At 32.0% G+C, this 19,206-nt stretch overlaps 3 protein-coding genes across 5 annotated transcripts; 2 read left to right on the forward strand and 1 right to left on the reverse strand.

Moving 5' to 3' along the window:
• The first annotated feature begins 5,505 nt into the window (after nucleotides 1-5,505).
• On the forward strand, nucleotides 5,506-6,054 carry LOC121172730 (uncharacterized). Its single transcript, XM_041014683.1, has one exon. It carries the CDS (start codon nucleotides 5,506-5,508, stop codon nucleotides 6,052-6,054), a length of 549 nt encoding a protein of 182 aa, XP_040870617.1.
• Nucleotides 6,055-9,741: 3,687 nt separating this feature from the next.
• On the forward strand, nucleotides 9,742-14,752 carry LOC100784567 (putative methylesterase 12, chloroplastic-like). Its single transcript, NM_001289331.2, has 5 exons — nucleotides 9,742-10,272; nucleotides 11,141-11,380; nucleotides 11,460-11,603; nucleotides 12,567-12,701; nucleotides 14,252-14,752. Exons 1-5 carry the CDS (start codon nucleotides 10,036-10,038, stop codon nucleotides 14,522-14,524), a joined length of 1,029 nt encoding a protein of 342 aa, NP_001276260.2. The 5' UTR covers nucleotides 9,742-10,035; the 3' UTR covers nucleotides 14,525-14,752.
• A 1,731-nt stretch (nucleotides 14,753-16,483) lies between these two features.
• On the reverse strand, nucleotides 16,484-18,592 carry LOC100800609 (B3 domain-containing transcription factor VRN1). Of its 3 annotated transcripts, none has more exons than XM_026128323.2 (3): nucleotides 18,390-18,592; nucleotides 17,159-17,607; nucleotides 16,484-17,062 (listed from the first exon to the last, which is right to left on the reverse strand). In XM_026128323.2, the coding sequence occupies exons 1-3, from the start codon at nucleotides 18,507-18,509 to the stop codon at nucleotides 17,056-17,058; spliced, it is 576 nt and encodes a 191-aa protein (XP_025984108.1). In that variant the 5' UTR covers nucleotides 18,510-18,592; the 3' UTR covers nucleotides 16,484-17,055. The 3 variants fall into 3 exon arrangements, with proteins under 3 accessions (XP_025984108.1, XP_025984107.1, XP_003522606.1); XM_026128322.2 differs by having other exon boundaries at nucleotides 16,517-17,062; nucleotides 17,155-17,607; XM_003522558.4 differs by having other exon boundaries at nucleotides 16,536-17,062; nucleotides 17,155-17,601.
• Between the last annotated feature and the right edge of the window lie 614 nt (nucleotides 18,593-19,206).

Below are 19,206 nucleotides of genomic sequence, written 5' to 3' on the forward strand. Positions count from 1 at the left end.
TATGATGCGGCTGCCCAATCTTACTGGGACCACCACCATCTAATGCAAGCATTTTAATACCTAAATCAAATCAAGGATTCTTATTAAATTAAATATGGCTATCAAAGTTTCAAGTCTCCTTTAGAGATTAAAGGTTATTATTAATTTAAAAATTTTGATCTAACAATTCATACAAATTCAAACTTCATTTACATAGATAGATATATTAGATAGATTCAAATGAGTTAATTATTTTTCACAATTAATAATAATAGTTTTATATCACTAGTTAACAAGTGTAATTGATTCGTGTCATACACAAGTAAATATTATTCATGAATATTTTAAATATATAAATATTTTTTAAATTTATAGTAGGAATTATTTTTAATTATTGATTGTAAAGTATAATATTTTTAATTATTAATTATTGTTGTCAATTATAGATATATAATTTATTAAAGTATATGGTAAAATATAGTTTTTAAAATACAATAAATGGGAGAAATAAAAAACATTTTAGTTATAAGGTAAGGTAGCAATATTTAAATAATTGTTGAAAAATAATATTTCAATCAATCTAAGATAAGAGTTCTTAGTTACAATATAAATAAAACAAATCATGAAATAATAATTTTAAATCAAAATTTAAATTGAAGCAACACATGACATATATACTGATTTTTGAATAATACTAGAAAATATTTTAAATTTTGAACATATATTGTAAAAAATGAATTAGGAATTGTGAACTAAAAATAAACTATGTGAATTATTATAAATGATTGTGTACCAATTATTTTAATTTTTTTTATCATCATAATTAAGGTCTGGCTCTTTAGTGAGATTTCAAGATATTTTCATAAGTTAAGCTTTGATCCTTTGTATTGGTTATGAGACTAATCATTAGTCTAAGATTTAATCACATTTAAATTTTATCATTTCTTTTTAATAGTGTATTCTACAAGGATCAAATCCAGGTTCTCCCCCAACAAATTGAGTATGTATTGTCCACCTATTGGATATTATGTATCAATCATGTAGCTTAAAGTATAATGACTTCAAATTATTAACTACTGTTGTGCAATATGCATAGTTAGATGAAGATCTAATTAATTATTATATATAAAAGGAGAAAATATGCTTTTACTTTTATATTTTGGGTTAAACTTGATTTCAGTTTATATATTTAAGTAAATGAATTTAGTCTTTTAAATCTTGTAAATATGTGAATTTAATCACACTTCATGTTTAAACTTAACATTTAGTGGCATTTTCTTACCGCTACAAAGTTGAATTAGGGACTTTATTCACATATTTTTTAAAGTTAGAAGACTATATTCATTAATTTGAAAGTATAAGAACTAAAATCATGTTTCACAGCAAAATATTGGAACAAATTCACTTAGTGGAATGGAAGCGAAAGAAGCCACTTTAGAGGCAACTTTCTTTGCCAGAAGAAGATATTATAATTTATTGTGATTCATAATAACTACAAAATTTAAATTAATTTGATAGTCAATTTTAGCTAAGAATTATTGTAATTTCTTTACTTTACTGTTGTTTTTAATAAAACAATAAATAAATTAATGTCTTTGCAGTTTTATATCAGCAGAATTTAAAAGAAATTTTTTTTAAGTGCTTTGAGAAAAATTGATGCAAAAATTGGAAGAAGTAGTCTTGAAGAAAACATTGGAAGAAATGGACAATCTGCGCTTAGCGCAAAGAAGCCCAAAGGTGCGCCGAGCTAAACATGAGGTCGCGTGAAAATTAAGTTACATTATGTCTATAAAAGGAGTAGGAAGCATAAGGGAAGGATACAACATGGGGACAACATCCTAAGTAGCATCTCTAATAGGGAAAATCCTCTCTCTATGTCCATTATCTCATTTTGCTCCTCTATTCATTCCTCTTCTTCTATCCACATTAGCCCCTAAAGTGTAAAGCTTATGACAATAAGAGGCTAAGGGAGCCTAGCAGCCACCAAATGCCCTTGTAATGTAATCTTTCCTTGTTATCTATTTAATGTCATACCAATTTTTATTGTTTCTTTTCTGTGCTTTCTTATTATCTATTTAATGCAATGCCAATTTTTATTGTTTTTTTCCCGTGTTGTATTGTTATTGTATAGCCTTATCATCCATGCATTAATTTTAGGGGTTATACATTGAAAAATGATAATTTCTAAAGAATTGGAAAGGACATCTCAACACTTCATTGCTAGGGATAGTATGACTTTGTTATGCCTCTGTATACATCTTCATACTTAATACAATTTATCATTCAATCTTTGTAAAGGAATTTGGGAGAAAAATAGATAAAGTAGACTCTTCATCGGATCAGGGTTGAGTGTCTTAATAGATGTGAGTGGAAATTGGAATAACATTATATAATAAAAATAATTAATATTGCATTACAAGTAGTTTTAGCATGTTAGGTCTCAACATATTTGAGTTCTAAATTTTTTTTTATCATCATCTTTATCTCTTATTTCTCTTATCTTTTACATTAAAATTCTTTATCTATTTTATCTTCTATTTTTTTAATTTAAATCTTTTATCTTTCCTATCTTCCATTTTTATCTCTTATCTTCTATTTTAAATCTTTATCTTATCTCCTATCTTCCTTTATCTTTTATTTTAAATTTTTTATCTTTTGCTTGTAAATTGAGTTTGCATCAATCAAGTACAAATAAAGTTCCTGTGGATTCAACAGTCAAACTTTCGAGTCTACTACTTGAGACAAATTGATATACTTGTCAATGAGTTAACAATTCACTTAGTAGTTGTTACTCACTAAGCGTGACATGCTTTTATGCAAAACCAAAAAACAAAACGAAGATTCTCTACTTGTATAAAGCATCTTTTCACTAGGATCAACAGTAGATCATTCTAGGATTGTGTTTTGTGGCTCGAGCTCTCACTTGCTACATTCCCTTATTTCTTTCCCATTCTTCTTCCTTTTCCCATTGTTCTTTGTGTTTTTTGGTGGCTCCTCGTCTCAATGTGAGTTAAGAATTTTGTGTACTAGTAACTCTCATGTAACTATTCTTACATGTATTTAATGAATATCCATTGTTAATGTTATTTCTTTGTGTTTAATATTTGTTCTTGGCTTTATTTATGTTTTTTTATTGTCATTAGAAAATGCTTTAAAAATTAAGATTTGTAAATGATATCTAATAAATGTCACATTTGAGAATAGAGTGATGTTTGTTGATCTCTTCATGATCCTTGCTCTTAAATAAATCGGTTAACTTCAATTGCTAAGGAAATATAAATAATGTTAAGTGATTTATCCTTTTCCACTTGAGGAATCAATGTCAAAGGACTTAAGTGGCTTGAAAAAGCACTACGAATTTCATTATATAGAAAAAAAAATTTGTTACTAAGATGTTTGCTAAGTACTACTACCAAAGACTTATTTGAAATTTGTCCTATTTTTATTGCTAAGATAGCACTAGTTTGTTTTATTGTTTAGCTTAGAACTTATAATTTAATTTTTAAACCCATTTTCACCAAAACAAAATATATATTCTTTTGCCTAGATGTTGAATGTACACAAAAGCCTAGTGCAAAAAAGTTTCTGTAGAGACAATCTTTGTGCTTATATATATATATATATATATATATATGAAAATATTGGATCAATCAGTTAACCAACGAAGATCGTAATATTTTGGTTTGTGATTTTGGTAGCAAATTGAGTAATTGCATGCTTACAAGGCATACCTGCACATGTTAAGCACACATATATTTAAAATAATAATACATATAACACATATACAACAAAGTAATATTCATAAATGTCAACAATGAATCAAAGGTACTTGTTAATTGTCACATCCAACAAGACGTGTCAACATAGTAAGATTAACATTCACATTTATTTGACACTTTTAAACTTTAGACCTATTGTCATCACCATCACCTGAACAAACTGTTGTCCACTTATAGCTTTTAGTTCTTTCATTCGCCAACCTTGATAGTTGCATGGGAGTCAATGGTCCTACCGAACAATCAATTTGAGCTTACATGTACTCATTGCACGCATAACATTGAATATAATGTCCTCAGCTAAACTTAGAATTGGCTTGCCCCTATTCTTCAGGATCCTTGCATTGAATGTTTCACCGTTGTTGTTGCAGATGCTGTCCCCTTTAGAACTCTTGCTAAAAATGCTTTGTTCTATGATTCATAAGGCAAATTTTTCAAATAATCGCACACTTTTTTCCCCCTCTAAAGTGCTTCCTTGTGTAAATTAAATTCAAAAACTGTTGCTGATCTTACACATTGCCTAAAGAAGTCTCTTTGCTCTTAATCTTTCCCATGCTTTGTGAAGTTTCCCCATATATGAATTACACAATATTCTCTGCACTATAGGCATAACCTCCCTCATGGCATGAATAAGACCATGTACATACGAAAAATAAATATCAATTTGATCCTTAAGTTAACGATTATTTGTTAATTTGGTCCTCAATTTACAGTGTACTTTAAAAGATTATAATTACCTTATGCATGTTTGACATGAAGCACCAACCTTGTTGCCTGTAATCTCCCAAGTCTTATGAAGCAATGTAAGAAACTTTCCAATTTTCTATGTCTGCAACATCAAGAATTGCATATGCAATTACAAAAATGTCATTATTTGCACCTTGGCCAACTACTGTGAGCACTTGGCCACCATAGTATTCCTTCAAAAAATGTTCATCTAGACCAATAAATGGTTGACATCCACCTTTGAATCCCTTTTTACATGCATCAAGACAAAAATATACTCTACGAAATTGTGGTTTGGCCTACGAAATTGGGATACAATCAATAATTCTTGACCCTTGATTGGCTCTTATAAACTCATTACCATAATCCCAAAATGCAAGTATTCATATATTTCCTGACGAAGATATACTTTTGTAACTGCATAATATTTTATTTTTCAGTTTTAAAATAGGATTTAGTAAATAAGTTGATTTCCTATATTTTAGGAGTAAGGCAGGTTTAATGGATTAGTCTAGTCAATAAGTGGTTCCTATCTTTAAGGAACAAGTTAGTTTTAATATTCTGTTTTGCTAATATCTTGTTATCTAATTAGTTTATCTTTTGCTATTTATTGTATCGCTGCCGAGAACAATTTGAATTAGAATAGAATAATTCTATTTTCTCCGCATACGCATTGTCTCTCTTCTCTCCTCTGTTCTTTCATAATTTCCTCCACAAAACCAACAATTGGTATCGAGAGCCTTATTCTTACGGGACTTGTACCATGGAAGGTGAAACAAGTTTTTCCCACATAACTCTTCCAATCTTTGATGGAGAGAATTATGATCTTTGGGAAGTGAAAATGCAATCTTACATGGAGTCTTTGGATTTGTGGGATGTTGTGGAAGAGGATTATGAAATATATCCGCTGCCTGAAAATCCCACCATGGCCCAAATTAAAAATCACAAGGAAAGAAAGATGAAGAAGGCAAAGGCGAGGTCATGTTTGCTCACTGGTGTTTCACAAATGATATTCATCAGAATCATGACTCTTAAATCACCCAAAGCAATTTGGGATTATCTGAAAGAGGAATACGCTGGAGATGATAGAATACGAAGCATGCAAGTGCTAAATTTAAGGAGGGAATTTGAGCTTCAAAGGATGAAAGAGTCAGAGACAATCAAAGAATACTCAAACAAATTGTTAGGTATTGCCAACAAGATAAAGTTGTTGGGAAGTGATTTTGTTGATTCGAGAATTGTAGAGAAAATTTTGGTAACGGTGTCGGAGAGGTATGAAGCATCTATAGCTTCATTGGAGAACACAAAGGATCTGTCGAAAATCACATTGGCAGAAGTGCTACACGCCCTGCTAGCTCAAGAGCAACGAAGGTTGATGAGGCAAGATCGTGTTGTCGAAGGTGCTTTGCCCGCCAAACATCATGAAGTTGATGAAAATAAAAAGGATTTTTTCAAGAAGAATCAACCAGCAAGCAGCGAAAATAATGCAAACAACCAAAACAAAGGTAAGGAGAAAAATTATCCACCTTGTCAGGATTACGGAAAATTGGGTCACCCACCATACAAATGTTGAAAACGGCCAGACGCAAAGTGCAGCAAGTGCAATCAGCTTGGACACGAAGCTATAATTTGTAAAAGCAAATTTCAGCAACAAGAAGCCGATGCCCAAGTTGTTGAGCAGGAGGAAGAAGATTATATTTTTGCTGCAACATGTTATTCGATGAGGAGTAGTTCTAAATGTTGGTTGATTGATAGTGGTTGTACGAACCACATGACATATGATAAGACTCTATTCAAGGATTTGAAGCCAACTAATGTCTCAAAGATCATAATTGAGAATGGTGGCTATATTCCAGTAAAAGGAAAAGGAACTGTTGCAATTTCAACATGTTCAGGTATCAAATTAATATCAGATGTTCTTTATGTACCTAACATTGACCAAAACTTGCTAAGTGTAGGTCAGTTGATTAAAAAGGGATTTAAAGTGTCCTTTGAACATCAACATTGCTTTGTCTATGACATTGCTGACCGGGAAGTTCTAAGGATTAAAATGAATGGTAAAAACTTTTCATTTGATCCAGCAGAGGAGGAGCATACAACCTATTTCACTCAAGTCACACCCACGAAACTCTGGCACAAGAGACTTGATCATTGTCATCTTGAAAGAATACTAAACATGAAAAAAAAGGAAATATGCAAAAGAAAATTTGAAGAAGTTTCAAATGGAGGAATGCAAGTCTGTTAGCACACCAATGAATCAAAAGGAGAAGTTTAGCAAAGAAGAAGGTGTTGATAACATTGATGAAGGATATTATGGGAGTTTGATTGGATGTCCAATGTATCTCACTACAACAAGGCCAAACATTCTATTTTCTCAAAAGAACAAAACTGAAATTTTTGTTGACAATCAAGTAGTCATTGTTGTTGCAAACAATCCCATGTGTCATGGGAAGACTAAACATTTCAACATCAAGGTTTATTATTTGATAAAGATGCAACAAAGTGGAGAAGTGAACTTAATTTACTGCAAGTCTAAAGATCAACTGACTGACATGTTTACAAAGTCACTACCTATCAACAAACTTAAACTCAAAGAATTGGAGTTTGCAGTTCCAAAAGCAAGGAGGAGTGTTGAAGATATACTTTTGTAACTGCATAATATTTTATTTTTCAGTTTTAAAATAGGATTTAGTAAATAAGTTGATTTCCTATATTTTAGGAGTAAGGCAGGTTTAATGGATTAACCTAGTCAATAAGTGGTTCCTATCTTTAAAGAGCAAGTTAGTTTTAATATTCTGTTTTGCTAATATCTTATTATCTAATTAGTTTATCTTTTGTTATTTATTGTATCGCTGCCGAGAACAATTTGAATTAGAATAAAATAATTTTATTTCCTTCGCATACGCATTGTCTCTCTTCTCTCCTCTGTTCTTTTATAATTTCCTCCACAAAACCATCCGTTCCTTTAAATTACCCTCAACCATCTTTCGAGCATCTTTTAAAGCCTTAAAAATCGTAGTACCATTTGTGTGCAGGCCTAAATCAGATTTCAAGTATTAAAATGCCTCCATATAATTTTAAGTAGGATGCATTCTAATTTTGTTTGCCAACTTGCAAGCATCCCATTTCCTAGAAGCTTCACCATTCTTGAAGTTCCTACCACAAATATGTTCTTTCGCAAAGGTTTTAATTTGGAAGCTTCAATGATCTTCATTTCATGAACAATATATCTCCCACGAATAGTTCGTTTACTCACATATTGCTCTTGCTTTTTTTCTTGTCATTCTTTAGCCATTTTAATTTGCCTTCGATAGTATATAGTGCAGTCCCTAACTGCATATATCATTGAAAATTTGTAAGTTGGCAAACACCCTTCTCTATCTCTAATTATAATTCATTAGTAAAACTTTGTACCTTCATTATACTGATGATAAACAACAGCTTTACTACTACATCCTTCATCACTAGTGCTATTAGGAGTCTGAAGATATTTTGAATGGTAACTATAGTCACTTGACTGTTCATCGTCATCTGCTAGAGATGTATGAAGAATGACCTCGTTACCTTCAGAATTATCATAAAACTCATGGTATGATTCTTCGTCATCAAATCCATCATTAGACATCCTGCAAAATAACTTTAATTAAAGTTGACATCATACAACTTGGCATAAGAGATTAACCCCTTATGAAATAAATTTTAGTAAAACGTGCAATGAATCGACGTCATCACTGTAAACAAAAATAAAGACAATGAAACATACAAATGCATTTCAAAAACAAACACAACCCATCAGAACTCATGACCAAATCATAAACAAAAAATTGAAAATAAATATAATTTCTTATACAGAAAATCAATAACAAAAATACACAAACAAAAAATATTTAAAACAGAGACGACACACAAAAAATAAGGACACCTTCATATATGAAAAACAAAAAAGAAGACACCATGTTTCTCCAAGTACTAATGTCCGACTTTCTGTGAGTAGAAGAGAAGACACCATGTTTCTCCAATTTAGTCATTGGTGAATGGGAAGTGAAACCAGTAGAGGAAATGAGACCAAAAAATAAAAGTAAGGGTTCTCATGATTCTTTTTGGTTCTCTAAAAAGGTTGGGTAAACATATACTATCACTTTAGTCTATCTAACTCACCCCCAACGTTGCATGCATCATAGGTGTACAAGATAACGTGTCATGAAATAACGTGCCACCGAGGCACACACGTTATGTTTAAAGAATTTCAATTGATGGATGAATAAAATAAACATTTTACACTTTTTGAGATGTTTTTAAAAATTTTATATTTTTAAAGAACTAAATGATACTGAGTCACATTTTCACGTGTAAAAATAACTATTTATCCTAAAATTAATGTTACACTCTTACTATCTATTGTGCCAATTTGTATTACATTTGATTGCTGTGCTGTGACGAAGGAAAACAAATTTTGATGGAACGCGCGTAGATTATTCTTTATCATTTCTATTTCAACCAATCTGACAAATTATTTTATTTTCAGTTTCTTTCACTCTTTCTCAATTCAATCCTTTCTAAATCCTCTAAGTAACAGTTTAACGTCACGAAGGTACTTGTTCCCCCAAGAAGTTTCCTTCAACTTTTACAAGCGCACCGAAGAAGACGTAAAATTTGACCTTTTAAAAGCAATTTTTAATTTAAATATAATATATAATATAACAGGACAAAAAAAGAAAAAGAAAAAAAATGACATCTGTTGTACTTTGACTTAATTATTAATTTGTTTTTGAAATTATTTTAAATGATTCAATTTTCAAATCTTTAAAAAGTTTAATTTAATTTTGAAGTTTTTAAAAATGAATTATTCCATCTCTAAATTTTTAAAATGTTTAATTTTGTTTTTAAGTTGTTAAAAATTTGAAAATTGAATTAATTCATTTTTAATAACTTAAGAATTAAATTAAATTAAATATTTTAAAAATTTAATACCACAATAATTTATTTTTAAAAAATAAAAAATAAAATTGAATATTTTTAAAATTTGAAAACCAAATCGATAATTAAACCGTTTCATTTGACAGCGTGTTGAAAACTGTCTACAGATTATAAGCTTATTTTCAGCTCACTCTGTCTCCACTACGTTCGTCTCGTGTTGACTAATGGTTACACTGCACGCCCTCTTGTAAATCTACGCTACACCACTTAATTGTTCCCGTAAAAGTAAAAAAGACTATAATAAATAGAAGTAATTAAAAAAGCCCTATTATCGTTAGTTAGGTTGAAATTGAAAGCAATATATATATATATATAGAGAGAGAGAGAGAGAGCAGTGACTTATGAAATATGAATTATGAAAGTCTGGTGTCGTTGAAATCGAACGCATTTAATAAGCTCTAAAATCAGTTGAGTTGTCGTTTCATTGCTTTATTTTTTTGGCATTCATTCATACCCAACAACTTAACAACTCCTCCAACCCTCCTAGACCACGAAAAAACAAAAAAAGACAAGCGATAAATATAGGGAAAGAAAGAAAAACCGAGGCTTTGCTCAATTTCAGTGAAGAAAGTGAAAGATGGGTAATCGTTTCATCTGCATGACGAAGAAGGAGTCGAAAGATGTTGGATCGAGAAGCAAGAGAATGGGTAGATCACAGAGGAAGCTGGTGAGTGAGGAAGAGCTGCATCTTCAGGCACTTTCTATGGCACTTCAACAGCATCAACTGTCTCAGAGGTTTGAAGGCTCCATGTCTAGGAGAATTGGCTCCTCCAGAAGGCACGCTGTCTCTGAATCTTTTTCAGCCAACAAGCAGGTCTCTCTGTGTGTGTCTGTGCCTCTTTTGTTTATTATATTATAATATATTTGCCATGATTTGTGGGTTTGGATTGAAAAAAGTTTTTATTTTTTGAATCATTTCATCTGTGCCAAAAAGTGGGCTATCATGATTAAGATCTTTATCTATATGGGTAGGGCCGTAGGGTGGAAGTGAAAAGTAGTGTTTTTGAATTGAGTCAGTCAACATAACAAGCCATGGCTGAAAAGTGCACATACAAAAGGAAATCAAGGACTGCTTTTTTATTTTTATTTTTGTGGGGAAAAAAAGGGGGTTGTTCTTTTTTATGCCTCAAAAGGTGCATCTAGAAAAGTACAGGGGGCCAATTCACTGTGCTTTGAAAAGCAGATGTGATTTGTTTGTGATTAGTCGCATGTATCTTGTACTAGTTATAACATACCCCACTTCCTTGAGTCCACTATATGCTTATTATGCATTTTGACCTCAGTTATTCTTAAGCGTCATGGGAAGATTCTTTTCTTCCACCTTGTTAGGAGAGTCTACAACATTTGTCTAAAGGGAAAATTTGGCCTGCTTCATGTTTGGAGCCAGATTGTTTTGAGACTTTTGTTGAAATCACGATCTGAGCTGCTGCTGCTGCTGGTCTTAATTATGTTAGTACTTATACATTTGAATTTTGCTAGTGATTTATTGTAAATGAACTCCTCATTTTAAGGGATCTTTGGAATGTTGTTTGAATTTATGCATATAATTAAAATTAATATATACTTGTTGTATGCAAATGTTAGCTAGGACATAAAATGGAAAGGAAATGTGTTATCAGTTCTTATGCCCCCTGTGTTTTTGTTTGAAATGTTTTCCTGACTTGCCAGTATGTCCTGTGCAGGTTCCAGTAAATCTGGAGAACATTAAAATAAAGAAGTTTGTACTAATCCATGGAGAAGGTTTTGGAGCATGGTGTTGGTACAAGACTGTTGCCCTTCTAGAAGAAGCAGGGCTGCTTCCTGTTGCCTTAGATCTTACAGGCTCTGGAATTGATCTCACAGACACCAACAACGTCACTACATTGGCAGATTATTCAAAACCTTTAACTGTTTATCTGCAAAACCTTCCTGAGGATGAACAGGTTTGGATGTGTGATATTGAATTGAAGCATGTTATTGTCCACCATACTGCTATATTTCATGAAGATGGAAATTTTGCAGGTTATTCTTGTTGGTCATAGCATTGGTGGTGCATGTATTTCTTACGCATTGGAACATTATCCACAGAAGATCTCAAAAGCAACTTTCCTTTGTGCTACGATGGTGTCTGATGGCCAAAAACCTTTTGATGTTTTTGCTGAAGAGGTATCTAGTTAGTTTCTTAATTTACTTATGTGATCAGTTGGATTTTTGGGAGTTCATATGTGGTGAATATAATCAAAACTTAAATTAATAACAAAAGTTTTCCAAGTTTGCAACCATTTCTTAGCAATTATGTTATGGGTCTTGCTAACTAGTGCCTTAGGGCATAGGAGCTAAAATAAGAAAGTATTTATTTGTAAATCATAGGAGAGCTTAAAAAAGATCATGGACAACACAATTTTCCGTTTTTCAATAAAAACATTTGTACTTTAAGTTCCTTAACCAATGCCTTTAGGGCACTAGTTAGCATTTACCTTTATATTATTATGTGGAACATATATTGCTCTTCATCCTTTCATGAGGGTTGTGCAACCTCAAATATTCTATTTCTAGAGAAAAAAATGTAATTCTATGGTGTTCTGTCCTGCTTTAATTTTTGGATATATTGCTTTTAGTGTAATATTTTAATCTGTTATTGGCTTATTGCAAATTTACTATCACTTGACTGTTTTCATTTTAATAACTCTGATTCTACGGCATAATTTGAAGTCTTGGCCAACTTTCCAGTGAATCTTTTATTGCTATATTGTGCCACTCAGCCTACTTCATTTCATGACTTTTCTGCCTTCTTACATAATTGTTTTTTTGGCAAAATAATACTTTTTTTTCTTAGCTAGAATAGCAAAAACTTGGAAAGCTAAATACATAAGCTATTGAACTAGCAAAAAATGTAGCAGACTGTTCTGACAAAGCTAAAAGCACATTCAAATGTGTTCATAATTGGAGTTATACTCATATTTTCTTACTGCATAGACACTAAAAGTAATAGCAGCCAAAGTAAAAGATCTTTATGTTGTATTTTCATTGCTGAATGAACATGTTTTATTTAATTTATTATTACTATTATTTTAATTTTATCTTGTTTTGCATTTCCCTTGGAAGTTCTCACAAATTATCTACCTGCAGCTAGGGCCAGCTGAACGTTTTATGCAAGAATCTAAGTTTTTGATCCATGGGAATGGTAAAGAAAAGCCCCCAACAGGATTTATGTTTGAGAAAGAGCAGATGAAAGGGTTATATTTTAACCAATCCCCGGCAAAGGTATGCAGAGGATTTAAGTCTATTTCTAACTTTTTTTCCTCCTAAATTTTATAGCTGCTATATATTGACTGCCCATTCAAATTAGCTACTTGAAGCTGTACACGACTTGTGCCCATCTACCCTCAATGATAATCATATCTTTTATCTCCTTCATTGTTACTCCACTTGCAATCTCCTTGTTTATATAGAAGATTTATAATGAGTACAATTGAGTAACTGGCTGACTCTAGCCCCCTTGCTGATCAATCTAGTGCAATAAGGGCAAACTCAACTCTGTTCCACCACCTAGAGTGGAACTGAAAAATGCAATTTTGTAATTGTTGTTGATCTATGCGCTCAATAATAGCTTGCTGGTCGCTTTAAGTTGAAGAACAAAACTCCTTCCTCTAAAAGCTCAAGTGTTGTAGTTTTGTATTATCCCCCCTTTCCAGATGCTTTAGATCAAAGTTTTTATTTTTATTTACATTTTTTTAATTATTTTTCCTTTAAAGAAAGACATGCCTTATTGAACAAATATTCCAAATGATTTCTTCAACTATTTTTTTTTTTTGTTTTTGTTTTTTAAAGTTGTTTCTATAAAAGTTTAAGAAACAAGCTCGTAAAGCAGATAGCACTAAACAGGAAACAGAAATGAGGCACGCAAATCCTTGGATGTTTATGCCAAGGGCATGTGCTTCTTTTGGACTGGGAGATGAAGACGATTCTTGGATCTTATTTTGGGTGGATCAGAGACATTTCATTTTTTTTATAGTTTGTCGTGTTTACATGAGTAACTCATCCAAAGTTTATACTCAATTCAGGATTGTAACATTGATTGTAATTATTACATTGATGTGACTTGAATGATAGGGAGAGCATTGGGAATTTGGGATTCAATCCCTTTTGACTTTTATTATGTTATCAAAATAGGAGAATTTGATCTACTAACTGTTGGTTAGCTTTTACAGTTTTGCAAGAAATATGGAGACTAAAGTTTTGTTGCAATGTGCCGTGTTTGCATATCTGTGTTTTATCAAAATTGGCTTTGTGACTAATCTAACAAGACTATTTCATGTATGAGTGAAATCGCTCATATATATTCATTGTTTTTATGTTTCTAAGTATTGTTATGTAAAGGTGGGATTTTTCTTTTCTCCATACCCAAATGTGTTTTTCTTATTCTTTTTTGTTTTTATGGATTGATACTCTACATAACTTCAGAAATCGCCTGGTATGTTTCTAGTTTCTTAATACCATGTCCTATAACTTCAGAAAATATTACTTATTACTAATACATACATGTCAAAACATTTTCAATCCTTATTTTTCATGATAAATGTTTCATCTAAAAGTTGGGATCACAACTGTATTCAGATAAAAAAATATTACACCATCTTAATTTATTATATTTATATTTGTATTATGTAAACTGAGTCCTAATTGAAGGAATTAGGAAGGTGAAATTCTTTAATCCTGTAGTCACCTCACCTGGTTGTTATATTAATACTTTCAAAATTCGGATAGTATATGTATTTATTAGGTCTGATAATATTTGAAATGATGTGTTTCAGGATGTTGCTTTAGCCATGGTTTCCATGAGACATAGCCCTCTTGGTCCAATAATGGAGAAACTGTCTCTATCTGCTGACAAATATGGTACTGGTCGCCGGTTTTACATTCAAACATTGGATGATCGTGCGCTTTCACCAGATGTCCAAGAGAAGCTTGTGAGGGAAAATCCACCTGAAGGAGTTTTCAAGATCAAAGGCAGTGACCACTGTCCATTCTTTTCTAAGCCACAATCTCTTCACAAAATTTTGGTGGAAATAGCTCAAATTCCTTAGCTTAATGCTCAACGGGATTTGTTTTTATCTTTCCATCCCTTAGGATTACAAAATTGTAGAGTTGATATGGCTTTTCTATATTTACCATCAAACAGGAAGCCCAATTGGGAGAAGTATTTTTATTTTTTATTATCGTGAAATATAATAGAGGAAGGAGCATGATTTCATCGCATTTAAGACAACAGCATATTTAAGACAAAAGCTTATTTAAGACAAAAGTCTTTTTCCTTTTCTGTTCATGTGTATAGTAAATTAGTAATGTATTCATTTTTGTACTTTTCATTTAGGCTTTGACAACTGTGTTTTGTTGTTAGCAATTTTAAAGTAAAAAGTACATCAACAATTGTTGGGGTTTTATAGATTGGAATACATTATACTTTATTTTTCAAGAATTTTCTGTTAACGTTTTGTTACCCTTTGTTTCAATAATATATACTACCATAATCTTTTACACTACCACTTCTCAAAGATTCCCCATATGATAGAATATACACTTTCCTTCCTTAACTAATGCAAATATATATTTTTATAATAATTTAAATTAAAATTATAACCAAATTTATTAAGGAAATTTAACTCGATTGAACATGACATGTGTGTATTATAAATTCTCTTAGGCGGTGTATTCAACTCTTATGTATAAAAAAATGTCAATTTATCTGTCCTTTTTATTTGAAATTGATTTGTGAATTATGTGGCTTAAACTAACAAAACATTAGTTAAAAAGGTAAATTAAGGTTTAACAAACAGTTTGCGATGCCACAAATTGCCCTTAACAAGTTATCTCCTTTCAGAATGTGACTCCAGGAAAGAAAGAGTAGAGCTCTAAAGGAAAAGAATGTTCAAATCTTTGACCGTTCAAATCTCAAAGAGAGAGTAATGCTATTTTTTGCGTGTTTTTCTCACTGTACTTTTAATGTAGTCATTTATTTTCTTTTTATTTCTCTTCATCGCATCACTCTCTTTTGTCTCATGCTTTGTTCTCTTCGCTTCCTTTCTTTCTCTTCGTTGAAAAGTGTTGAAAAAGGAGGAAAAATAGCCTAACTCGTTTTTCATTTAGGAGGCGCAAACAATGAACAACTACAGTGCTATATTTGAATGTCTATCCTCCTCCCTACCAAATGCCATCGAACATATGGAACTGATTAATATAACCTACGTACTAACCTTCATATTTGGTCAAATCGACCAGCTACTAATATATTAAACTTGTACCTTAATCTAATCCAGTTCTTAAATACATACTGTAATATTTTTTAACCACCACCAAGCTAATAATCCATCATAATTCCTCACCAACCGACTATTACTGGTTACTAGTTAAAAAAGTTATAAAAAAAAAACAGATTACAGTAGAGAGGATAAAGTGTTCAGTGCAGAGTAAGTTTAAGCAAAACAACCGGGTTGGTCTTTATCAGCTCCAACACACAAAGATCTCCTATTGATAGCGATAGATTGTTGTCCTTCACAAACTCAGTCCATCCTCTCGCTATGACCATCGTTCTGCGGCCGCCATGATATACGCAAGAAACATCCCACTGCTCCCCATTACAATTTTGGAGCATCATGCAAACATTTGGCTTCAGATACTTGCCAGCAAAGAAAATTGGTGAACAAAGTAGACAGGCTGAACGGTTCAACAAAAAATCGTATGTACAAGTTGCTAGACAAATGCAAAGATGGCAAGTGGGTGATTGGATGGGGATAGACATGAATATTGATGATGGAAAATCGATGTGGGTTCAGGACTGTCTCGTCGGATGGTTAAGGGGCATACCAATGTTTGATAGGATCCAGGAGATGATTCTTTTTTTATGAGGGGGGCAATGTACAACTGAGGTATTTCGGGGATGACTTGGTCCTCATTTCGTGATTGGACGAGAAGACTGCACATGAGAAGATCATGAAGGGTTGTGATACGTTTCTATCCTGTTTCCATTCGATTCAGAAATTATCTCTATCGATTGTTTCCGACATGAGACTTACTTGGTTGAGATGCTATGGACTTCCCCTAAATGTTTGGATTACATAATAGTATTTTTTTTAACCAGCACCAAGCTTGATATATATAATCCATCACAAGGTCGATTTACAGCTGCTATTAACTAGTAAAATAGGCGATAAAAAAAACACAAGTAGTTAATACTAGCACGTAATTAGAACGAATTCACTTACACAGATCAGTGCCCTCTCAATACATCCGAAATACGGAGAGGCTACAGGTGAATTCAAAAGCAAACATGCATCAAGTGTTTGTTGAGTTCAGTGCGGACGTGAACTGTGATATTCAGGTGCACCAAGCACAGTAAGTTTAAGCACAACAGCTGGGTTGGTCTCGATCAACTCCAATACGCAAGGATCTCCTTCGGATAGATCGTTGTCCCTTACAAATTTACGCCATCCTCTTGTTAGCATCATTCCTCCATAGCGCGTATTATGGCATACGCAAGAAACATCCCACTGCTCCCCATTACAATTTTGGAGCATCATACAAACATTTGGCTTCAGATGCTTTTTAGAAAAGTGACTTCTCACATACTGCAGCAAAAGGAAGGGAAAGGGGAGGTTTATTTCAGTGCAAAGCTCAAAAATTTTATTTTAACCCAAAACTATTAATATTAATTCCTCACCAACCGATAAGGCTGGATGGTACAAGTAACAGAAGGGTGTTTTGGCTTGGTAGAAGCATCCTTTGCTATCTCCGAACAATCACTTTCTTTCTTCCATGCTTTCAAATTCACATCATCTTCATCAATAGCTTCCTTATGCTCTTTCTTTCTTGTTTGATCATCAACCTTGGACCTCTTCCTATTGTCCAAGTCTGGATAACAAATCTCAGCAGAAGTAGTATCAAATATCAGAACACGAAATTTTGAATTCCCTTCATATCTGAAAACTAGGTAGGAACCATAACCGAGAGAATAGTATTCTACAAACTCTCGCCATTTGCTGCGGAACGAAACATCTTTACCACATTTCTTCAATCTCATTTTCCAAACACGGCCATCGGGAACAGTAACCGTAGCAACATTAGATAGTTCATCTCCAAATCTTTTAATAAATTCTTCAGGAATCCTCTGCATCTTAAATTAGTTAGAAAGAATTTTAAGAAAAGATGCACCAGAGAACAACTGAGCAATACCAATAATAGTGGATTTTTTTTACAATCATATTATTGGTACAAAATATTCATTAATTTTATTGATAATTAATCTTCCTCTAAAAACCTAAATCACTTTTAGAAGATTTTTTTCCTTCCATTTACATTTTTTCTATCCACCAGACTTAATCCAAAATCTTACTTTAGAGGATGAGTTTATTACCACTTGGTCCATCCACTTGTTAGACAATAATAGTGGATTTGACTCTTAAACTGGAGTTATTTTAGAATGTAAAGTACTGTAATGACTATTCAATTTTATCTACAAGATCGAATGTCCAAAGATTCAAACGTCTCAAACAGATTCACCGAAAAACTTAGGTGATCTAAAACATAACAAAGGTCTTAATTTTGGAGAACTAAAAAAATGATTGAAGAAAAGAAAAGAAAAAAAAGTATAGGTGTGCACTATACATTATATAACGTAATGCGAATAGAAAAACAAGTGTTAATAAAATGTTTGTAGTGAGGAGTCATTTTTTTAATGCATAAAAGTACAACTCAATCCTCTCCTCCAAGTTCAAAGTTCAAAGTTTCCAGTTTTCTGCTTCTACAGTACAACAGAGACAACTACAAAAGAAAAGATAATCGTTTGGGTTGTCATACTTTCGAAATAGAAAATAAAAAAAGAGGCACGATGAAGCAGGTGAAACTTCAAAGAAAGTAGAGAAACCAAAAGCAAAGAGATTATTTGTCAATTGTTACCATTTGGTTGGCATGAATGGGTGATGGAAGTATGATCTTCAGAAAGTGCTTAGAATTAGATTCACTCTCCGCCAAATCAGAACCTTCAACATAGTTTCTCCTACTCTGGCGAGGCTGCATTGGAATACGGGATTCTCTACTCTAACTACAGCCCACAGAATAGAGACTAACGAGTGTTGTGTACGAGGTGCACAAATTAGAGATGAAAATGAGTAGAGTCGTTTGTAGGATGAGTAGGTTTATTTAAGAGTTTGATTTGACTTGTTTATTATAAAGGTTAAGTTGAATCTTTTTAAAAAGTTTTTTAGATAAAAAGATCAAAGTTAATCTATAAAAAAGTTTGTTAAACTTGACAAGTCGACTTGTTTAAGTAATAATAATAATAATTATTATTATTATTATTATGATTATCCATACCATTTTTATGTCACTATGAGTCACAGGATGGAGTGACATGAATGATAAGAGAGTACACTTGTATGTGAAAGTTTTTCAAAAAGGAAAAGACTCAAGTTGAAAGGATAATGCAACCAGATTTATATTCCTAAAAAAAAGAATATTTTGTAAAGATATTTTCAGACAATTTAAATATTTTTATTTGATTATATTAGTATAAATCATCTCTAATCCATGTATTATTTTAATATTATGTTTTTTTTCCTTTTCTTTTGATATACTTTGTGTTTTAATAACTTGAATTCAATATTATTTTATTTATCAATTATTTTTGGATTTGTACATTACTTATATGAAATTTTATAAGTTTTTTTTAGTTAGTATTTCACTAAGTTTTAAAACAATTAATTGATTAAAGACG

The sequence above is a fragment of the Glycine max genome, chromosome 4, assembly GCF_000004515.6.
Source record: "Glycine max cultivar Williams 82 chromosome 4, Glycine_max_v4.0, whole genome shotgun sequence".
NCBI lineage: Eukaryota > Viridiplantae > Streptophyta > Magnoliopsida > Fabales > Fabaceae > Glycine > Glycine max.